General features: G+C 32.2%; 2 protein-coding genes across 2 annotated transcripts in view; both read left to right on the top strand.

The window, feature by feature from the left end:
• Positions 1-1,641: 1,641 nt before the first annotated feature.
• The window catches only part of LOC140049713 (integrin beta-PS-like), a 52,460-nt gene continuing 29,118 nt past the window's right edge, over positions 1,642-24,983 (top strand). Inside the window, exons 1-5 of the mRNA XM_072094662.1 lie at positions 1,642-1,920; positions 2,529-2,625; positions 3,053-3,139; positions 3,638-3,721; positions 4,362-4,439. Coding sequence (XP_071950763.1) covers positions 1,874-1,920; positions 2,529-2,625; positions 3,053-3,139; positions 3,638-3,721; positions 4,362-4,439 — 393 coding nt within the window. The 5' untranslated portion in view covers positions 1,642-1,873. The remainder of the gene's footprint in view (positions 1,921-2,528; positions 2,626-3,052; positions 3,140-3,637; positions 3,722-4,361; positions 4,440-24,983) is intronic.
• Positions 4,806-18,886, top strand: LOC140048884 (integrin beta-1-like). The gene is made up of 15 exons (XM_072093688.1): positions 4,806-4,986; positions 5,270-5,473; positions 6,014-6,361; positions 6,966-7,173; positions 7,868-7,940; positions 8,319-8,411; positions 9,133-9,317; positions 10,246-10,482; positions 10,785-10,857; positions 11,433-11,517; positions 12,160-12,362; positions 14,488-14,617; positions 16,965-17,072; positions 17,598-17,764; positions 18,197-18,886. Exons 1-15 carry the CDS (start codon positions 4,806-4,808, stop codon positions 18,257-18,259), a joined length of 2,358 nt encoding a protein of 785 aa, XP_071949789.1. The 3' UTR covers positions 18,260-18,886.

Genomic DNA, 24,983 nt, shown 5'->3' on the forward strand with positions numbered 1-24,983 from the left:
TTACAGTATATTTTAGGTGGAGATTCTATCGCGATTTGTAAAGAATCTGAGACCTTTTTTGATTTGTTTTGTAAACAATACACAAGAGCTGCATGGGAGAAACGGTCAGAACTTAAATCTCCCAATATATAGATTGTTTTTCTTTTGTATTGTTGCTTTTATATATTTGTATTTAGATTTGTAAATATTATACACCTGTGATAACAACTATAGGTCCTCAGTACCTGATGTTGAAACACAATGGTTTGTAATGTAAACTCTTTACTATATTTTATGTTTATTTTGATATACCTCTTTATCAACTCAAACCATGATACCGTAGGACAATTTAATACAGTACCTATATTACCATGTTGGTAATGATTTTTCTTTTATATTTTTGCAAACAGTTTAAGAACCTGTATCCGTCATATAATGTATTGTTTTGATGTATTATGTTAAATTGGATGCACCACTTCTGTGTGTGCCACCGATGCAAAGGTGTCATTTCCTAATAAATTATTAATTATTTGTAGCTGAATCCGCAAAGCGGAAAATACAAGCAATATTAATTGATAGTTGATGTTTTAATTAGCGGCATGTGCGCCCGCTTCGCGCAGGAGGGTCATGCGAGAATGTGTTAAGTTCTCGGTTATAGAGTAAGAAGAATTTTTAAGCAATTTCTTGTTGCGAAACACTTCTGCTCGATGGGTCCCATATATATTAGATATGGGCTGGCCCATATGTATTAGCCCAGAAGTTTGGCAGATGGGTCCCATATCGATTATATAATATGGGCTTGCCCATATGCATTACCCCATATTTTTGGTAGATGGGTCCCATATATATTAGATATGGGCTGGCCCATATGTATTAGCCCAGACGTTTGGCTGATGGGTCCCATATAGATTATATATGGGCTTGCCCATATGTATTACCCTAGATGTTTGACAGATGGGTCGCATATAGAATATATATGGGCTTGCCCATATATATCAGCCCAGATTTGTGGCAAATGGGTGCCACATTGGTTTATCATGGGGCAAACCCATATGGGATATCCCATATGGGGTCTTTATTTTTTAAATATGGGATTTCCCATATGGGATGGCCCAGATATTTAAGTCATGGGCCCCATATGGGCTTGCTACCTGGGTACTTGACAAATGCTATGCTTCAGACCTTTTGTACTCGCAATGCTAAACAAATGTTCATGGGCTCCCGGACTAACTGTTTCGCGCTTCCAAACGTTGTTTAAACTAAATAGTGTATTAATTATACCAAATAGGATGGTATTTATTGAAATAAACGCCCAACAGCTCCCCAATAAAACATCACTTAGAATAATAATCGCCCATCCACATTACACAGTGTATTGTATTTATACACAATTACATTGTAGTAGAATTCATTGACTACAATTTACCAAGCATTTTTTTTAACCACTTTTCATATCTATTAGAGGATTTTATTTGATTATAACTATTACCATATTAAAACTAAAACATTAAACGTATCCCTCGAATAAGCACCTACCTCAATGAAATCCGCCCCACCTCTTCCCCAAAAGGCCAACCTCCCCCCCCCCCCTCCTTCCTAGAGGGGGAGGGAAGCGAGCTCACCCTCTAGTGTTAACATTTGTTGTTATTTTTATTAAATGTGTACATGCTTTTAAAAAATGTACACTTATTTAGAATAAAAACGTAATGATCTGTAGTTTCAAGACTTTTTGTTAATGCCACCAACTCTCTTTTTTTGTGTGTTTGTCGCCCTCTACTTGGAAAAGGTTGTCAATGGAAAATTAATATGGCTGCGCCCATGCAAGCATGTTGAGATGTTGGCTAAACTAGTTATTTGCAGTATAAAACAATCACATAGACGCTATTAAACATTAATGAATATGCAATGTAGTTGTCCATATCAGAGACATTCAACTGTACGGTAAATATCTGTACCCCTTTGATTGAGTTTACAATGTTACCGTTTTATTTGCTATGTTTGTGTTTATAAATTATCATGCCCTCTAGCTAGCTATCCTAGCTAGGCCTAGCCTAGTTCTGGTCTAGCCTAGGCCTAGCCCCTTTATCTTATGTATGTTTGATTACTATTGCAGTTAATCATTGAAGATCATATCAGGTCAACGCATTTTAAATTAACAGTAACCAAGTTGTCTCTGTGTTTGTATTGCGGCCTACATCATTATTATTGTATTGTCAATGAATGAGGATCATTCACAATTAAGAAAGTGTACAACCAGTTGATTTGTATGCATGTTATCAGTTTTTGTTTTTGTAATCAAATGTGTACATTCTTATAAATGTACACTTATTTATAATAAAAACAACATAACAATCTTGAATTTCAAACAAGATTGAATTCATGCTTGTTGAGAAACAAATTATGGAATCTTTATAGAGGGCGGTATATACTATAAATTACTCATCAATCATATTAATTTAAACTGTTGAAATACACTGGCATACTCATTTTTTATTTGCTTGAATTTGTAGTTACTTACATTTTTCAACCATTGTCTGTTTCTTTTTTAGACGTGACAATCCATGTTTTCTAGAGAGAGATTTTTGTGAACAACCTTATGGTTTTAGAAATGTCATTCCACTGGTTGATGATATTAATTTATTTGAGGTAAAATATACTCTGTTGAGTTCCTAGACTTTGTTTCTAATGGCATGATGGCTATATTAAATGCTACTCTGACATGGCTCAGGATTTAATGCTCTAAGCTAAGCACGCATTAAACACATCACTTGCTCACACAAAACAACCCATTCATCGAATTGAAGACTTTTACTAATACCAAATTTACTATTTTATATCATGTGACATTAGTAATTTTGTTGCATTCAGTGATAACAGTGACATTCAATGGTCCCATTCAACGGGCAAGTGAAAATGGTGAGCATTGTTGTCATGTAATAAGCCCAAAAATGTGAAAACCAACCAATATAGGCTTGGCTAAAATCTGGGCCTTGCTTTTTGCATGGACTTTAAATACCAAATTGTCTTGCCCATTTTATGTTTTTTTATAATTGCACATACTTTTTTTTTTTAGAGAACACTTAAAGATCAAACCTTTTCAATGAGTCTTGATAGACCCGAGGGTGGACTTGATGCCCTGATGCAAGCTACTGTCTGCAGGGTATCTAATTTTACCTATTTACTTGTTTAATGACTCACATTTGTGATGTGGTAGTTTGTATGCTAAATTAACCTAAATAATATTGTTGGATCAAAAGTAGTTTATTATTTTATGTTTATATTGATTTATCTATCTATCAATCAAAGGATGTGTCAATACTATTAATTTAATTTTAATGTATTAACAATTTATAATTTATTTCTCTATACAATAGTGGGCCTACTGTGATCGTACTGTTTACAATGTTTTGTTTGATTTGTGTTTAATTTAACTGTTTCTTTTGACTAAGTTTTATAAGTTAAAAAACATTTTTTTTTCTAGAGAAGTGATTAACTTTATTAGAACTACAAAATTGCCTATTTAAAGTCTGTTTTTATTAAGACTTAAGTTCAATTTTCATGGTTTTTTTTTTCATCTTTAACATGAATTCAAAATGAATTCAAAAATTGAATGTCACTGTTATCACTGAATGATCATTTGATGTAATTGATTTTTCAGGAGCATATTGGTTGGCGTAATTATTCAAGACCTTTTATTATTTATATGAGTGATGCAGGATTTCACTTCGCACTTGATGGCAAGGTTTGTAGAAAAAAAACCTCATTTGAGGGGTAGCCAGCTCATTTGAGGGGTAACTGGCTCATTTGAGGGGTAACTGGCTCATTTGAGGGGTAGCTGGCTCATTTGGGGGGTAGCTGTATCATTTGAGTGGTAGCTCGCTCATTTGAGGGGTAACTGTATCATTTAAGGGGTAGCTGGCTCACTTGAGAGGTAACTGTATCATTTGAGGGGTAGCTGGCTCATTTGAGGGGTAGCTGTATCATTTAAGGGGTAGCTGGCTCATTTGATGTTTGCTGGATTATTTGAGGGGTAGCTGACGCATTTGAAGGGTAGCTGGCTAAAATATTTAGTCATAATTTAATTATTGTAAATAATTAATATTATTATATAAACTATTTACAGATAAAAAAAATTCTAAATTAAGACCAAAGATGTGGATAATTTCCATGTGGGTGAGTGGAGATGTATCTGCTGTGTGTAACAATTTTTCCTACTTTTGTATTTTGTACCATTTATGAATTAATTTTCAAACTTATTATACCACATTGATTTAAAAGAAATGAGGGAAACATTTTTGTTTTCTTATATACCACATTTTGAGTGAGTTCATAAGTTGAAGAAAAAAAAAATTGCAACCAAATGTTTTTAATTTTTCTTTTAGGTTGGCGGGCTGACCTTACCAAACGATGGTGAATGTCATTTAGATGATCAAGGATATTATACTCATTCTGTAAAAAATGTAACTAATTTTCTGATTTACTTTTCTGATTTAATTTATCATTGTTGTGTTACTTATGTAAATACGGACAATAGTCCAAATATGAGATTGAATTGAAATCATATAAAAAACTCAATTAATTAAATTTACAATAATAATAATACAGTCAACTCTACCAACTGAACTCTCTGAAAACTGGAAACTTTCCCAAAACCAGACGTTTCTTGAATTAAAAATTAATTTTTACCATTAAAAACAAATTCTGAATACCAGAATTGCCAGACATTTTAGCCCAGCCCAAAGATTTCTGATATTGGGAGAGTTGACTGTATGACAAAATGGCGCATGCACTATCTGAACCCACGCGTTCAGTCGATGTCAAATAAAATGGACGAACTTAGAGCGAACGCGAAATACTTTCGTGAATTCCGTGATGCCAGTATAATGTCATTCACTGAAACATGGTTGCAGGATAGGCATGATGATTCTCATATCGAAATTAATGGTTTTAAAATACTTAGGGGAGACAGAACATGTGAATCAGGAAAGAAAAGGGGTGGTGGTATCTGTATTTACGTCAACGAAAGATATTGTCACCAAAATAACGCAGTCGTGAAGAAGCACAGATGCTCACCAAATTGTGAAATTCTTGTTGTAAGCGTACGCCCCTATTATATACCCAGGGAATTTTCACACGTTGTCATTGTTACTGTATATATTCCCAAAACAAATCTGGTCAAGTATATTAGACCTTTGCTACACAAACGTGAAAAACGCATATGTTTCAACCCAGTGGCCGTGCTTGGGAGATCATTTTTTAATCGTACTAAACCCGAAATACATTCCATTAGTTAAACGAGAGAAGCCAAGGACTATTAAAGTAAAGAAATGGACAGCGGAAGCAACGGAACGCCTACAAGATGCATTTGATGATACGGACTGGGAGATGTTTATTAATAACGCTAATGATCTGAATGAACTTACGGACACAGTGTCTGAATATATAAACTTTTGTAGTGATATGCAGTGCTTATCCCAACTAAAAAGGTTAAAGTGTTTGCGAATAATAAACTGTGGATAACCAAAGATGTGAAAATTATTATTAACTGGAAACAGAAAGCATTTGCTGAAGGTAATAAAGCGAAATTAAAAGAGGTCCAAAAAGAATTAAAATGTGCAATACGTAAAGAAAAATACAAGTTTAAAAATAGGGTTGAAAAGAAGTTCACGGAAAATAACATGAAAGAGGTGTGGCAAGGAATGAGGTTAATGGGTGGACATATAAATAATAAACAAAAATCTGTATCGCTACCAAAAATTGACAAAGAATATGCAAATGAATTAAATATTTTTTTCAATCGTTTTAACAAATATGATTTTTTAAAAGAAATTAAGGAACGGAAGTGTCAGCTTGAATCAAATATAAATGACATAAAAATTGATACAAATGAGGGTGAAGTATATAAGTATTTTAGAAATTTGAATGCTAAGAAAGCTCCCGGGCCCGATAAACTGAAACCAAATATTTTAAAATCATGTGCAATGCAGTTATCGTATATTTTCTCAATTATTTTTAATTTGTGTTTCACAACTAGTTCACTTCCAGAAACATGGAAACAATCATCTATTGTTCCTATTCCAAAAAGCCGTGTTATTAAAGTATATGAATGATCTCAGGCCAGTTGCCTTAACGTCAGTTGTAGGTAAAATATGTGAGAAAATTGTTTTAAAATGCTTAAAACCAATAGTCACTACGCATACTGATCCCATGCAATTTGCATACAGAAGTGCTCGGAGCACAGAAGATGCGATTGTCGTTAAACTTGAAAGGCTGTATCGTCATTTAGATAAAACAAAGGTTGGAAATTCAGCCCGTGTTATGTATTACGACTTCTCCTCTGCGTTTAACACTATTCAACCCCATTTACTAGTAGATAAGCTGTGTGAGATGGCCATTCCCTTTAATTTGATTCTTTTTATTCTGAATTTTCTAACAAACAGAAAGCAGTATGTGAAGCTTAGCCCAACAGTATGTTCTGATGTTATTTTTTCCAATACAGGTGCGCCACAAGGCACTGTATTAGCCCCTTTTTTGTTTACCTTGTATACAAGTGATTATAGATCTAAATATGATTCTTGCCCAGTTGTACGATTTGCTGACGATACGGCGATGATTGGCTTGATTCAGAAGGACGATTGCACTTCATATTTAAATGAGATTAATAATTTTGTAAAATATAGTAATGATAACTTTTTAGAATTGAATGTTGAAAAAAAAAATGATTATAGATTTTAGAAAGAAAACGAATAAATGTGATCTAGTTGACATAATGGGTAGACAAGTTCAGAGGGTGGAAACATATAAATATCTGGGGGTTGTATTTAACAATAAATTGACGTGGAGTAACCACTTGGATCTCGTTATGAAGAAAGTAAATACTAGAATGCACTGTTTAAGACAACTAAACAAGTTCAGTGTAAATAATAATATTTTGATTACATTCTATCAGTCTATTATTGTTGGGGTTTGGAAATATTGTATTGCAGGGTGGGGTGGAAATGTTACAGAGGGAGATAAGGGTAGAATTTATCGTGTGGTAAGAAGGGTTGAGAGGATGTCTGATTTTTGTCAGCAGTCGGTGGATTCAGTTTATTGCGAGAACCTGGACAGGCTTTTTGGGATGGTGTTGAGGGATGAAAGTCATCCTGTGAATTCAGATTTAGGCAGTCTCAGGAGTGCTCGCAGTGGAAGATTGCGATCCGCGGCTGCTGACACAAACCGATATCTTTTCTCCTTTCTGCCCACAGGTATCGGGAGACATCAGCGACATTCATCCAGATGAGCACCATGAAATAATATGTAATAATATGTTGTTGTTGTGAGTTTTTAATATTGGTATTGTTGTATTGTCATGTTATTTTATATATTGTAATTATGATGTATTTGAAGACGAGCAATGTAATTTTCTCCTTGTGGGAACGAATAAAGATTATACTTGATACTTCTCAAACGCATGTCGATTTTTTGTTATGCATTTTATTTTATTTTATTTTATTCAATTTTCAGGCACAACAATACATGACAACACAGTGGTGCAGCACCCTGAGGATTGCCCACAGGTATCGAGATGGCTCTCCATATACTGCACTAGAACATATAAGACAAACATATACACAAGATGCTCTACAAAGACAAAGACTTATTATTAAGGGAGTGGAGTTGTAAATTGTCATGAGAAAAAAATCCTGACATATGACAGGACTTAAACCCAGGACCCTTAGATTGGTAGCCAAGCATCATAACCACCAAGCCACAGCTCCACTCCCTCTCTCCTATTATGCTAAAAAAATGGATCAATACAAAGTATGATTGATATACATATTTTACATTTACTTTGTTTATTTTCAGGATTTTCCATCTTTAGGACAGCTTCATGAGAAATTATTAGGAAGAAATGTACTGTAATTCCAATTTTTGCAGTAGCAAAATCAAAACAGCGTGATGATCCAGCTCTTTATCAGGTATTGAATATGTTGAATCATGATAGAATACATTCTAGTATCTTGTGTTAATTCATTAGAATACTCCACATGCTAGTCCTATTAGTGCATGGGTTTAGTATCTGCTACTTGATCAACTTATATATATATGGTTATCTGAAAAATAATGGTTGGATATGCCATTTTAATGTCATGTAATAGTTATTCCATTCCAAAAATTTGGTCGGAAAAAATGGTTTACCTACCTGCCACTGCAGCATCTACCCAGATCAGCATGCTGGGAGATGACCCCTGCTCTTTTTTTAATAATAAGTTCTTTAACATGCACTGTACAAGGGGCCAGCGGCTTTATGTCCCATCCGGAGTATGAGGTATATTTTAATTTCTTCATTTCATCAGGAAGTTGTAAATGAGTTTTTCCCAGGTGGATCTGTGGGAACACTAGCTAGTGATTCAAGAAACATTATTGAACTTGTTCGTAGTAGTTATGATGTAAGTTTGGAGTTTTCCTTAGCACCTTTATTTTTATTTGAGATTTTTTCCCAGTAGTTTTTTTTTCACCAATTATTATGTCATTAAAACAAAACCAGCTAAGCAAACATTTATGCTGTTTGTGAAACAATTTTTGGATTTATAGGCCTTTATCGAGTGTAAATAAAATTAGGCCTACATGCCATTAGAACTTCTTGAAAAATTGCTTTTTCTACAGACTTCGATGAATAAAGTACTGACGATTTTTAATGATATTGCAATATATTTTTGTTTTGTTTTTATAGTATTTATATGCATTTTTAATGTTTATACAAATTATATGTTATATGTATGTTATATGTAAATGTTTTTTATACAATCAGTGCAATAGGAGACCTACTAGATAGTGATTAAGGTCGCTTTTTAGGAATCCTGTCTCTGCCTAGTTTTGTGTGATGTTTTTCTATATTGTATTTTTATGGAGTCAAAAATAAATGAAATGAAATAAAGTTTGATGTAAATTTAATTTAAATTAAACATTTAACTACATAAAAAGACTTAACCTCAATTAAAGTAACATTTTTATTGTTCAAAATTACTTTAATTTTGTAAAAAACATCTTTCACACAGATGTGGAGTTATACACCATATGCAGCGAAAGGATTAATGCACACATTTTGTTTATTGCACATGTTTTATTAGTTATTAGTATCATAATTAATTAAAAAAATTATTTTTATAGAAAATTACATCTGAGATTCAACTTGTAGACACGGTGACAGCTCCTATTCATGTAACCTACTCAGCCTATTGCGATGGCGAGACATTGACGCCTAATTTGCAGAACTGTAGTAACATTCGCTTAGGAAATGTCATTAAATTTAAACTAGATGTTAGCGTTGATGAGTGTACAGCAAATCCTATTTCGTAAGACATGATTACATTGTTTATTACCAATCACAAGTTAGGCATTAACCTTGGTGTATGCATTGGCACGCTTAAAATAACTGTTTCTGCTGCCCAAGCCTGACCGACCCAAAATTTGGTCAGCTTCTTTTTTTATTTGTTTACTTGTAGGAGCATTTAATGAAAGCACAATTAAAATTAAAGGCAATATTATTTTCCGAAACATTTTTTTTCTTTATCAACATTTAGGCTTTCTTGGACAAACATATTTGTTTTTATAATTGCATGCAGACATTTCTCTAGTGTCCTCTATTTCTATTGTAAAGTTTTGCCAACTTTATTAAATCTAAATTTTATATTATTTATTCATAAAACACAAAATAGATTAAAAAAAATTGTCTTACATTTCCCTTTTAAATGCAGTGACATAATCAATAATGATGATTTTAATGGTGGCAATAAAGCATGATGATGACATAGTAATAATATATACGGCCATACTGCGTTGAAACACCGGTTCTCGTCAGATCACCGAAGTTGAGCAATATTGGGCTGGTTGCGTTCTGGATGGGATACCGTCTAGAAATCGCGGCGGGTGCTGTACAGTATATACTGGAGAGTGATGGTGTAATGGTAATATCGGACTAGCATGTGATAGGCATGGGTTCGAGGTTATCTGTACCATACTAATTGCATCCTTAGGCAAGATGCTTTACTCTCATTGCCTCGCCCTTCGGATGGGATGATACTAATCATTAAGAAAAATTTTTTATTTCTTTAAAAAAAATTATGATTATTATTATTTGTAAAATGTCCATTTATGGAATAATGGTATGATACGATGATGATTAATTTTGAATACGCAGTGGTTGAACAAATAAGAGCTTTCATCTAATATTAATAAGTTACAAGATACATGATGTGCTTGAATTTTTATCAAAATATTTAGTTTTTCAGTTAAACCTCTCGGATTTGAAGAGAACCTAGAAGTTGTCATAATAACAAATTGTGAATGTGAATGTACCAAATCTGTGACACCAGACAGTGAGCTATGTAGCAATGGTAATGGTTCACTGGTCTGTGGTATTTGTGAGTGTAATGAAGGCCGGTATGGAGAGGTCTGTGAATGTGATGACACTGGCTCAAATGAAACTGAAACACTTGCAGATAGTTTACCATGTCAAACGTAAGTTAATTTTTCTAAGGTTTTTTCAACTTCTTTACTTTATTTCCTTTTTGCAAAAACATGATATACCGCTAACCTAGTTTACTATTGTTTATTTATCATACATCAAGCATAACAAAAATATTCCTGTTGAGTATTTTGCAATTGTTTAACCTTTATTTTCTGAACACATACTGTAAACTATAGAGGGCAGAAATCATAATTTTGATTTCTTATTTTCAATATCAATGAAATGATGTATATGCCTGTACTTTTATGTTTAAAAAATATTAGTCAAATCCTATTTTTATTTATTTCAATAGAAGTAACTCATCTTTAGTTTGTTCAGGGCAAGGGTCATGCATATGTGGGAAATGTGTGTGTAACAAGCGACAAGTAGGTGAAATATATGATTTTATAGTTTTCTTATTGGGGCATATCAGTAGGTCAACTATTACAGTATGTACTGTGAGTATACTATAGTGGGTCAATTAGAGGAAAAAAGAAGTTTTTTAAAATCTGTTGCTGATGATAATTGACAATTAATGCAAAAGATTAAAAATAATGTAACCCTATACATAGAGAATGTCACTATTTTATATAGGGTTTGAGAGGAGGAGGCGAGACTCAAGGAGTCAATTTGTTATTTGTAACTATTGTACATGTTAAGTTTCTCTATTTCTAATAATAGTCAACCACTATACGATCACAGACACTGGTGTCGTGACCAGTTAGTTTAATAAAATATTACAATCAATAAATATATATTACAGTTAAAATGTTATTACCATATTAACATGTTTATAATGCCAAGCTAGATTATAATCTGCCCACTAATTTTTTGCCAAATGTTGTAACCCAGATCCTGATTATATACTGGTCATATATTTTCTTGAATGCGATTAATATAATATAAAATGTATTATAAATAGAGCTTTTTTGTTATGATTAATATTTTTTTATTTTTCAAGAATCCTTTAGAAAAAATCACAGGAAAGTTTTGCAACTGTGATAACTTCTCTTGTCGCAGAGATTCTGCTGACCTCATTTGTGGTGGTATGTTCAATTTTGTTTATATTTTCTTTTTCATGCACAGAATTTGGTAAATTTAAGCTCTGCTGACAATATTAAGGACCATATCAGCATTTTTCTACTACAGTAACTAAATATCTTGAATATGATTTTAGTCTGTTTCAAATGTAGAAGCTATGAGAGTCACTGCAATAAACAGTGTGTATTATTACCCAAACTAGATTATTAGATTATTGCATAAACAGGTTAAACAGAAACAAAATAGTTTAGTTACTGCAATAACTGCAATAAGATAATCAATTTCTGTAGAAAATTTATTATATTATTTCTCTGATATTTTTTTTTTATTGTGAATTGCCTTTGAACATTTTTGAAAAAGGTAGTATACAAATGAGGTATTTAATTATTATTAATTACTATGAAAATGGTTTTGATCGTCTTGTGTATTATGTACTGTATGCTCTGTGCTATATAACATATTTAGATTTGATAGAAATAATTTATGACTAAGCTCTGTCTACACTATCAAACTTTGTGTAACTAAAAAAAAATTGCCCATGGACATGATAACATCTTATCAATACAATATTTGGGCACATTACACTTTTTTGTCAAACTAGTCTGATAGTATAGACAGAGCTTATAGGTATTTATTAACTTTGATAGGTCCATCAAAAGGAACATGCATTTGTGGTCAGTGTGAATGCAAGCCAGGCTATAGTGGTCCTGATTGCAGTTGTCCAACGAGCATTGAAAACTGCCTAGCATCTACTGGAAAAGAGTGCAATGACGCTGGACACTGTGAATGTGGTGTTTGCATGTGTAATGCAACACTGGTCTACGATGGCCCAACTTGTGAGGATTGTGATGTAAGTTCATTTATATTAAAATCTTAATGCATCCTTAAATTCAAATGTATGATGTCATCATCATCAGGATTTATCAAATGTCCTATTCATGAAATATTAATACATTGTTGAGACCCCATTTCATCATTTTAACATTGCTAGGCTCGCACTGGCCGATCGCCAAGTCGCCATGGGCGAAAACATTTCTAGATTGGCGAAAAATAAAACGGCTACTTTAGCCATTTTGGCGATGACATATGATAAAATAGATAATTAAATAATCATTTTGGCGAAAGCATAAAGTCCAACTAAAAGGTCCATTTGTCGATCTCCAAGCATTTATTTTGTTCGAATATCACGTTGTTTACTTCAAGCTCCATTTTTCGTCAACTTGTTTCGTTGTACCAGGCGTCTCTTTGTTATTTCAAAAAGATGGAGATAGCAGAGGTAGACTGCACAGAGATACAGACGTTACACGACACATGGATGATGAAGTCTACCCAAACTATCACGTGTTGTGCGCTGCACAAACGATCGACTACGTAGCCGACAGTCGGCTAATTACCGGGATTGTCTATTTTCGATAGGGGTGTACTTTTCAGATTAAAAAGAAATATTATAGTATCTTCGATGAATGACGTCTTAATCTTATCGAAAATTGTATGCGTTATGCATTTTAGAGTCTTCCAATGTAATGTAGTTTCATATTTTAGCCTTAATAAACTTCCCCCGTGCGTCAGTGTAAACAAAACAACATGCGGGAAATGGTAGAGTCTAACGGGGATTTAGCTAAACACACACGTGCAGCGGGGCCGGCTTCTGTGTTGTTGTGTAAATAAATAATAATCGGATAAATTTCTCGCCCTGACAGAAACGCTTTGGCGCAGCCTTGAGGGATGGAAAGACGTGTACTCTGTGCTTTGGCCTATATTATCTTACGTTTAACAAAGATACGAGTATTCGTTTGCTAGGAATTTTCCTCAATATTTTTAGCATACGATATACCGTTGCGTTGTTGTACATAATTTTGTAGGCCTAGGCCGGCGGTTCTGCACTTTCGCACCTCTTGAGCATACCCAATTTAAAAACATTAACTCGCTGCGCGGCGGTGATTCTAGGACATTATTTTCGCCTGGTACGCCATGGAAGCCGTCACACGCAAACATGACCAGCCAAGCGTAAAAAACAAAAGTAACATAGCGTTCAGGGGATTTCAGAAAACTGTAAAATGTTTCTTATTAAATTGATAACTGTATAAATGCTGTATGATTAAAAACAATTTGAACAATTGTTTTGATCATGTAAAAAAAATAAAAAAAAATATTTTTTTTAATCATACAGTGATGTAGGCATGGTTCTTTATCTCAATGCCTTACAAAATGTTCAGGGAACAGTGTTTTGTTTGTTTGTTTTTATCTTTATACTGGGTGACCTCTTCAGTCAAAGACTGATCTCCCAGAGGGCCCAGTTGGTGATCAGTGGCTGTGATGTACTAATACACCGACCGGGGTGACCCCCCTACTCGTCTCGAAAAATGTACTAGGTTCTTTAAAGTGCACACGAGCAAGTTGTGTACACTGGACCTACGGTTTATAGTCCTTATCCGAGAAGACTCGTTCTACCACCAGAACCATGGAGTGAGCCTCGAACCCTATGTTATGTTACGCCGATGTTATGGCTACGTGATTACGGTTCCACTGTCTTAACCGCTCAGCCACTCACTCGTGTATAGACCTGTTGACATAGATAAATTGACTAAAATGTTTTTTAAATTTTGGCTATAAACCGATTCATTTGGCTAAATAAAAAAATTTAACTTTAGCCATTTTGGCTATAGATAAACTGATTTGACTAAAAAAAATATTTTGACTTTCGCCAAATGGCTAAACAAAATGAAGTGTTAGTGCTACCCCAGCATTGTACAGTACCATAATAATTTATACAGCACCATTCTTTTTCCAATGATTTTTCTGATGATGAATAAATGTACTTCTATTTTCTATGTAAAACTGTCTTAAGTTTAAGTCATGTGACACCCATCAGCAAATCGTTCTATAGACGGTCCGTCCCACCTATATTTTGTACTTACTATAGGACTATCATGTACAGAACCTCAAATGACCATAATCATATTTACTGTTTGTAGACATGTCCAGCTAAATGTGATCGCAATCGTGACTGTGTGCAATGTCTAGCTTACGGTACAGGTATATCTGAGGAAAAATGCCAAGAGTGTCCTCAAAGAATTATACTTGTTGAGGAAGAAGAATTAATAGGTTTAGAATTGTAGAAACATTTTAATTACAAAGTAATAAACTAATTTATTTTATTATATTTGTCTTCAAGATTCTGATAAACCTTAATTGTTTCATTTCTTTTATTTTAACCATCCGATAAAAAAACTTTATAAAGGATAAAACACCGATTAAATTACATTAGTACAATTCAATGTATTGAGTTGCCATGTTGTAATTGGTGGTGCACAGTGTTGATAAACTATAAAGTATAGTAGGACAAGCATATGACAATTTAGGAAATGTTTCTGCTTCGTTCAGGGAAGAGGGCCTTATGCATATGTTGATTTCGCGACACATGTGTTGCGTACTAAACTTACTGTCGAAGCAAAATCAAAATGAACAAGTATTTTAACAAAACTTTTCTCTCAAAACTACGCTGTTATGCAAATGAACGAAAATGAATGCTCTTTATTAGCTATCTGTTCATGATGTTATAAGAACTGTATAATCTATACTGAGTTTTTGCAGGTACTGTATAATTTATGCCATTGTAAAATATTATTATAAGGTCTTTCTTAAGCACTTAAAGGAAATCTTCGGTGATCTAATTGTTTTATATACTAGCTGTTTATTATCTTGAATTATAAAAAATTTCTAAAAAATAAAGATTATTTAGAAAGGAAGAAGAAAGTTTAATTGGTAAGAAGTCGAAAAGTTGAAAAGTAATAAACTAATTTATCATATTTATTTTTTATTTAATTTCATTTATATATTCATCCGTTAAAATTAAGATTGATTAAAAAATGGTCCTCATCATCTGTTTTCTATGGGGTTGTGTATTGCTGATCTAGCGAATTATAGGGCTAGGCCTGTTTGTGTTAATCAAAAGCTTTCAGCACTTGCATATTGATGTTTTCAGTTCATAAATTCTTTTCAGGGAAATTTGTTGTTCGAATAGTTTTTACTTTTTGCGAACTGAAAAAAAATTCAGGAATTGATGGAAGTAATTCTCGGGTGGGACATAAACCCATGACTTTTGGCAGTAATGACTGAAACATTGTTTGCCAAAACATTTTATTTACTTTCAAAATATAAATCGCCTTAAAAAAAGTACGGCTCTAAACACTGTTGAAATATATCCCCTATGAAGAAAACTATGCATTGCTTTCTATAAAAACCTTGTATCTCCACATAGTTTTACAGGTGGATGCTTTATATTTTGTGCTAGGTGTGTAATGAATTGGAGAATGCCAGAGATTCCAGTAAAATATAAAACTTAATAATAAATATATAATACATTTCTGGTTTTATATAAGTATTTTGATAAAATGCCACACAGATTCCAGTAATAATAATAATAATAACATTCTGATTTTTATTATTTGGAATTATTTCACAATTTTTAAGACATATAATACAAGGGTTAGCCATGATTTTGTAATAATAATAAATTTCTAGGAATCACTCTGATGTTGGTATGGAAACCAAGGAATTCACTCTGATATTGGTATAAAAACAAGGAATTCACTTTGATATTGGTACGAAAACCGCATATTGTACAGTACAAATCAAAACTTTGTATGAGCATAAATATATGTGTTCCGACAAAAAACACAACATTTTCTGCTTTCTGATTGGCTGTTGTTCAGACAACATATTGGGTTAAAAAATATGGTATATATTAAAAATATTTTATTGATGTTAATAAAATAATCTGATGGCAATTGGATTCAATTTAGAAATGATAATACTAATATTGCTGGTACAATCAATGAAACATATGTAGATTACATTAACATCATAAAAAATAACTATTTGAAGCAAAATGTCTTTAAAAACGTATGGTGTACGTTATTGTCAACGCAATGGATTATCCAAACTGTCAATTATGATTGGTCAACTCACTAGCGTTTGTAGCGATTTCTGTTTTTTAAATCATTTTTTTCTGATTTTAATTATTTTTAAAATATTTTATTTATTTATAAATGTTATTTTTAAGTGTTGTATTTTTATGTTACTTGTCTTGTCAAATTATATTGTACTAAGGGTCCGTATTATGATCAGCTTTGTCTGGATGTACTATCCTTGTTAAATATTGTTGAAATAAAATAAATATGGGAACCACACCTTTTGGTTAAAAAAACATTTTTTGAATATTGCCACTTAACTTTATTTTATATGAAACATAACCATGACTTTATGTTTGTTTAATGAAACGCATCATCATTGTACTCTACAATTGTCTTAACCTTTTATTGAAATATCTGATATATTTATAGATAGAAAGTAGTTCACTACAGTTAAAATTATAAAAGTATATAAATATAAAATAATAGTATGGATGTTATGAATTTATTTATGCCAAATTGGTGGGGTTTTTTCACAGTAAATGGAACTGATCCTTGTACATACAAAGATGAACTTGGTTGTCTCTTCTCTTTTAACTTTGTTATGAATGGAACAATGGAGGTGATTCTGGTACAGAAAATAACATGTAAGTAATGTAAAAAGAAAACCCAAGCAAAATGAAACCCAATACATTGTCTAAAGCTCTGTCTACACTATCAAACTTTATGTGACAAAAATATGTTATGTGACCATATATGGTGATGAAAACTACCGTAATGGGTACATTACACTTTTTTGTCAAACTATTTTGATAGTGTAGACATAGAGCTATATATTGAGATCTCTGTGCACTTCACGCACGCGCACACACACCTTCATATATACAGTATACATCCCCTCATTTGACAGGGACAATTTGATGGACATCAGCAGGCATACTGAACTTTTTTCACAAACAATTACGAAAGAGTACCATCAGTAACCTGTATTCTTTGTATATTAAACATCTTTTATTTTTCAATTTGAGACATGCACTTCATTATTATACTAGACTTGTTTGTACAAAGTATGTGAAATGCATGATAGAGTTAGAGTGAAAAAAAAATGATTGCAACACTTCATGTTAATAATTTATATGAATATTTATCAACATGTGGTACTTTATTTTCAGCTTGCCCAGAAGGAATAGATGCCTTATGGCTGGCTATTGGCATCATTATTGGTATATTACTAGTTGGTCTAGCCCTTCTGCTGGCCTGGAAGATAGCTACATTTATATATGACAAACGAGAATATGCTAAATTTTTGAAAGAGTTAGAAAATGCACGAACAGATGCAGTAAGGAATGATTATTTTTTTTATCTTGTAGTTAATAATGTTTATTTATTTATTATTTATGGTTTCCCTTTAAAGACCAGACCATTTTTATGTAGAGTCACCACTACATAGCATCCAAGTTCACTGTAGCTAACGTTCCAAGACAACATTATTTATTTTAAACATTTCTATTTGCATTTGAACTCTCTATCTATCTCTATATCTATTTCTAGTATGATTATGATGTATCGTAGTATTGTAATTGAAAATTTAACAGTACTAGTAAATACCTTAAACTTAAAGTATAAGTATATATTTATGTCAATTTCTGTGATTAACATGCATTGCAGTGGAACATTAGCATTGAAAATACTAATTGAAATTTAATTATATGTTTATGAAAAATGAAACCAAGAAAATATTACCTCGACATACTTACTTGCTTTTTTTCAGAATATAAATCCCCTTTTTAAATCTTCTACTACAACCTACAAGAATCCAACATATGGTAAATAGAAGGTTTTATGCAAGATGTTGATACCTGTTGCCAAACAAGACCTCATTCAGAACCATCCAACAAGGCCCGATCAAATTGAAAACTGATACACAGACTAAATGATATCAGAATAATAATTTATGGCAAAGTTCAGACTGTAACTGACAGATCAATCAAGCCTGTTATCAGAAAAAGAAATGCCCACTAGGCCACAACTGACATCAGATCAAAGTACCATGAGATACTCTCCACTGGGCCACACAGTAGGATATCAGATCAAAGTGGCTTGTCCAGATCCACAAGGCATGTCCAGATCCAGATAAAGATCCCAGAAAAACATTCAAATGATGTTTAATAATATCGGATGTCGTAGGCACACAACACAAAATATACCACATAATTATATAAAATGGTCTGATACCAGAAACTAACAACCAGAGCATCTTGTCAAACAGAATTCACCACAGGTATCTGATAGAACATGACATTTCTGTAGTATAAATTGAGGTATTAATTATTTGGCTAGAGAGCTAACTCCATATTTAACAATAAATTGTTCTATTCATTACCCTAAAAAAATAAGTAATTTATAAAAACTGGACTGTACTTTTATGTATGTTTATATTTTAAAATATATATATATATATATATATATATATATATATATATTCTAACTCATGTATTCATAATATTGTAAGTTATTGTTTTATATTATTAAATAATATTTTTGAACAGATACAGCGGATAATTTTTAAGCACCAACACTGTCCTCGTCAATTTGCTGTAACATAGTTAGCACTCTAGTCAATCTATTACCTCCTCAATGGTACCTAGATCATGCTGAATTTGGTGCTAAGTTGCAATATGTGATAAAATTAGAGGTTGATATAACAAAAAAAAAATTAGGATTTAAGAATAAATTAGAGTAGCGTATATTGGTGTGGCCATGTCTTCTGCCTTAACAAACGTGCTTTATTTTATTTAAGATAAATATTTTATATAAAATATTTGAAAATGCTGTTATTTGTTTGTAAAATTATAATAATATCTTTTCTTAGGACAGTATACAGTAGTGAGCCTATTAAAAGTAATACTGTAATTGGTTACTCTATAGTAAAGGAAAATATTAGATCCCGTCAATTAAAGTTGCTGGACCACGCGCTTCTAATGCCTGATGACGAACCATTCAAAGAGTACGCTCTGTATGTTCCTCAACATGGGAAAAGAAAATGAGGAAGTCAGAGAACCAACTTTCTGAGATACATCCAACAGCTTTTAGGGGATGAAGGAGGCATGATTACCTCTGATAAGCTGTCAGAGTTAGCCAAGGACCGTTGTGGTTTGAGAAAACTTGTAGTCGCCTGCTCCGCAGCCGACTGATGATTATGATAGTAAACTGAAAAAACACAGTACTGACTGTATAAATAAGAACTCCCAGCCAGTTTTTAAGGGAAACTCTATTCAGCTTGGTTCCCACTAGGACGCAGTACAAGGACGTAAGCCGCAACGCAAGCAAATAAGTCGAATGCATTGTGTCATATTGTGAACCAGACTTTAAGGGGACACTGGTGCCAAATGTGTCCCCATAATACAGTTTCCACTGTAATATTTATGCAGGTACATAAGAATAAAAAATATCCTAAATATCTAGTTTTGTGATTTGATGATTATTCTCCAATTTATACATGGATATGTTTCAAAGGTTTAACTGTTAAATTAATACATAAAACAGTAAAAAGAATATTTAAAATGTTCAAAGTATTGAAAATATCAAAAATCTTTTTAAAAGATGTTCATGTTTTCTGAATAAATCTCTTATATTTATCCTTCCGATACGATATACACTTACTACTGTTTTTTTTTACTTCGGCCATTCGGCAATGTATTCATTCACTATGTACAATCACAGGTCAATACATAACATTTTTTCTGGTAAATTTGACTCAATTTACATTAGTGTCAAACCTGTACAAAGGGCATACAAAAGACAAACTGTTCCATACTGACACTATAAACATTAATAAGCAATACTGGTTGTAAAACAATATTGTAATATTACTACTTACTACTGTTTTAAGTTTGTTTTTATTATTACTTTGTTATTGTATGTGTATATTATTACTTGTTTAAGACAGAAAAGACGTTTAATATTATAATTTCAATATAAATTGTAATAACAAAATGAGATAACAACGTTTATGAACCATCGTGGAACCACTTTCAAGATCAAACAATAATATACATAATATACCGTAAAACATCGAAAATAAGTCCATCTCGATATCAAGCCTATTAGGCTTCTTTTCACGATACTATGGGCTTCTTTTTTGAAATAGACTGTATTATAATGTCAAAGGAACAGAAGTTATGATCGTGTTATTATATGGTATGGATATATTAATGACCTTGCAACCATTTTTAACCATGAACTCGTATATTTATTCTACAATGTATTGTTTTCCAAATGCTACTTTTATTTAATCTTGCATCTTCTTGTCTGCTTCCTTGACAAATATATAAAATTGGCAGAGAATGTTTTAAAAATCATATATGAAACGTCATTAATTTAATCTTTTTGCCATTAGTTTTTGTATTAGAATTATTTAATTCAAGTTTAATGTCAATCTTTAAATAGACATTTTTGATGAAATAACCGTCTTAAAAAAACTGTTTACCGGTACATTATTGATTTTTGTTAGTATCAATGTGGTAGTTATTAATAGTTCAAGGGTTTGAATTGTGTAAACATTGAGTATTTAGTGAATTTAATATAAACCAAGTCTTATTGTAGGCCTATGTAAGAGCACAAGCTCGTCCAGGGATGTTGGGTCGTTCGGTTAAAAATAATTCTAATCCTAAGGTGCCCTTTCAAGTTAGAAACCAGCAGCGAAAGTGGTAAATAGGTCTCATGACAATTATTTGGAAAATTCATTCATCTACTACTATACTAGGCCTACAGCTATATTTTCTTTTAAAAATCTTGGCTATGGACTAGGAACAGCGAAGAGTAAGACTCGTTCATCTTTTAAAATTACAGTACAAAGCTCCCGGCCCTTAAAAAAAAACATCAACAATACCAAAATTGGTATTGCTTTTTATTTAATTGTGAATTACTATAAAATAGTGTATTTATGTAATTATTAAATAATATATACTAAACACGATCACGTCTAACCCAATTCTGTGACAATAAAAAAAAAAGGTTTATCTGATTTTCCAAAAGCATTTTTTATATAATCTTGTAATATATTTAGGCCTATAACTTAGTTTACACAATTTTATTTTTATTAATTTTTGTAAATAATTGTATCAGATCATAATGTTATACTAGAAGAAAGAGATCGGCAATAATAAATAGCAATGTGTCGATTGGTCATGAAGGCACCAACTTCAATTTGTACACCAGGTATAATATAGATCACGCGTTTATTTATTATGAGTGTTGATATTAACGTTACGTGTATTTTGCCATATACTTTTCATTAAATCAATTGACTTTAGTACAACCTTTACGTAACGTTATATTTTAGAATTAGGAATACTGCTTTATTAGTAGTATGGCCTGTGTGGTATATAACGGCGTTGTATCGTCTTCTCGTCTTTAAAATCGACAGCGTAGGACACTGCGATGTCTTGCAATGTCCAGCAGATGAAGTGGTGCGCGCTGCGAGTGCTGTCTTACAACCTTATGAATTTAGTGTATGTATATAATGTTTGAAACATTAAATTAGTTAAATGTAATCCGTAAGTGCCTTGAAAAAAAAAGCTTGTAATATTTTGTATAGATATTTATAGTATTAACCGTACACAAATGTTTTTATAATAGCTATATTATTATAGGATAATATCAAATAAAACACTTTATCACATCATTTTGCCCTTTGTGTTACGTCATTGAATATAACCTATATTCGTCTATTGATCCTTCTAATAATATAAGTTGTCAAAATAAAGTACCGGCACAAACACTTCTTTTATTTTACGATGTATAAATTTATATTATAACTTAACTTAACATACGAATGAACAGTAATCTTTTACTTGACCACCAGCAGATAAATATGGATACTGTAGGTAATAGGTCTTTACTGTATTCATTTCTGCCAAAGATTTTTATTTTATAATATGGTCGCGTTTAGTCTGAACTACGCGCGATTTTATGAAATGTTATGATCATAAATTCGAAACCAGATATTTTCCAATACAGCACTGGTTTATAATATCAAAATAGTCAACTTTCTACAGAGCTTTACCATTTAAAATGCACACAATAAATGTCCTAAAACGTTGCCGGCTATTTTGAGCATTTCAAATTATCATGTCATTGTCCGTCTTGTTAGCCATTTTTTATGAACTAAAACGAAACACGACATGCAATTTAAACTAATAATTCGTGCGATTACAGCGCCTCAGATGCCAAAAGGTGACAATGTACAATTTTTTTTCCGATCCGAAAAATCATATTTCCATCACCGCATTTATAGGTTCTATACAGTGATTTGGCTTAAACTTGGTAAAAAGAATAACACATGACGTCTTATACGTATACTGTATATATAATTCAAGCTTAACAGATACAAACTGGAACGCCCACTCACTGGAAATATTAATAAACAAACAATAACTACTACAAACTTGTGGATCAAGTCTAGCGAATCACCTAACCGTACAATGTACACACGCAACAATAGTGGACTAATCGTACACAGCATAAAGTTTTATTAGCTGGTCTAACTTATAAAAGGATATAATAATAATAATAATAATAAATAATATATTTATACAGGATAAAACAATCAGATAACAGTGTATCTGTTTTACATTGTGGTCCTGTCTTAATCAAAATATACAAAAGAGAAACTTAATTAAATATAATACATGTCAGTTTTTTATGAAAAGAAATGAGATTTGTATCTAGCCTTAAAGGACGTAATTGTTGGTGCCGATTTAATATTAATTGGTAAATTGTTCCATATTTTTGCGCCTGCAACTTTAAAGGACGAATTCATTTTACTAAGGGTGTATTTAGGTATTGTTACATTCAAATTTTCTACTCCACGTGTTAAGTGGGTGTGAATATCGCGAATCAATTCAATTTCATTTACTAATCTAATTGGTGCAAGGCCGTAAACACATTTATACATTAGACATGCTAGGGAGAAATCTCGTTTCTCTTCAAGAGTTTGCCACGATAAGTTCTGGATGATGTTGTCACCCCTTACATTAATATAATCGAAGTTGTTAGTTACAATTCGAGCAGCTCTTTTTTGATGTCGCTTTAAAATATTTTTGTTTAACTCTGTCGTATTTCCCCAGACTGTTATAGCATAATCACTACAAGGCTGAATTGTACTTATATATAGAGTTTCAAGTAACGGTTTACTTAAACTACTAGCCATTTTACCTAGCATTGTTATTTTATATCCAATATTTTTACTAATACATTGAGTATTTTGTTTCCAAGTTAACATTTCATCGATTACGACTCCCAGATACCTTATACTATCAACTTGTTCTAATTTACTGGTTCCAATTTGTATATTTAAATCATTACTGTCAGCTGTATGATTGTTTCTTAGTAACATAACCTTTGTTTTTTCAGTATTTATAGAGAGGTGGTTGTCATCATACCATTTACCAATGTTATCAATAATTATTTGTAATGAATCATTTACTATCTTAGCAGTATCACCTGAGGTGTAAACCACAACATCATCAGCAAAAACGCTGCAAGTTCCATTTACTATAGACTGCGAAATATCATTTATGAAAATGAGAAACAAGATGGGTCCCAGGACACTTCCTTGTGGAACACCAATATTGATTTCTTTAAGTGTAGATTTGTTATTGTTACAGTATACAAACTGTTTTCTGTTTTTTAAGTAATTACTAAACCAGTAAACAACATTTTTATGGAAACCATATTTGTAAAGCTTAAATAACAAAATTGAGTGATCTATCGTGTCAAAGCACTTGGATATATCTAAGAAACAAGCGCCGACGACCTCTGAGTCATTAAAACTTTCTAACCAATCATCAACTACTCTGTGCAAGCATGTTACAGTAGAATGGTTTTTCAAAAAGGCAAATTGATCAATGTTAATCAAATCAAACAAACTAAGAAAAGAAATGATTTGTTCCTGAACCACTCTCTCTATAATCTTTGCGATATGAGCAACGACAGATATTGGTCTGTAGTTGCTCATACTGTCTTTACTACCCTTTCCTTTATATATAGGAGTTGTCCTTGCTACTTTCCAATCAGCTGGGACAAGACCAGACATGAGAGAGAGATTCACAATATGACACAATGGATAAGCAATGTACGGAGCTGCTAACCTTAACAATTTACTATCAAAATCAAGAACATCTAAATTTTTTTCTGGCAAATTATAAAGCTTCCTTTTAATGGTATTTACATCAACATTTATAAAATTAAAGGAATATTCACTAGGTGGATTATTCCAACTTGGCAGCGTATCGTCAAATGACTGCGCCATCTTAACTCCTATGTTGGTAAAGTATTCATTAAAATGTTCGCAATCAATAGTTTTACTAATGTTAGATTTCGTTTTACCAGTTAGTTTATTTAGCTCGTTCCACATTTTTTTTGGATTATTTTTATATTTTATATTTACATTATTAAAATAGTTATACTTTGCTTTCTTAATGTTAGTGTTAACCAGATTTCTAAGTCTTCTATACTCAGTTTTTAATCCTGGATTATTAACATTTACTTTGCTT

Source organism: Antedon mediterranea, chromosome 5 (assembly GCF_964355755.1).
Source record: "Antedon mediterranea chromosome 5, ecAntMedi1.1, whole genome shotgun sequence".
Lineage (NCBI taxonomy): Eukaryota > Metazoa > Echinodermata > Crinoidea > Comatulida > Antedonidae > Antedon > Antedon mediterranea.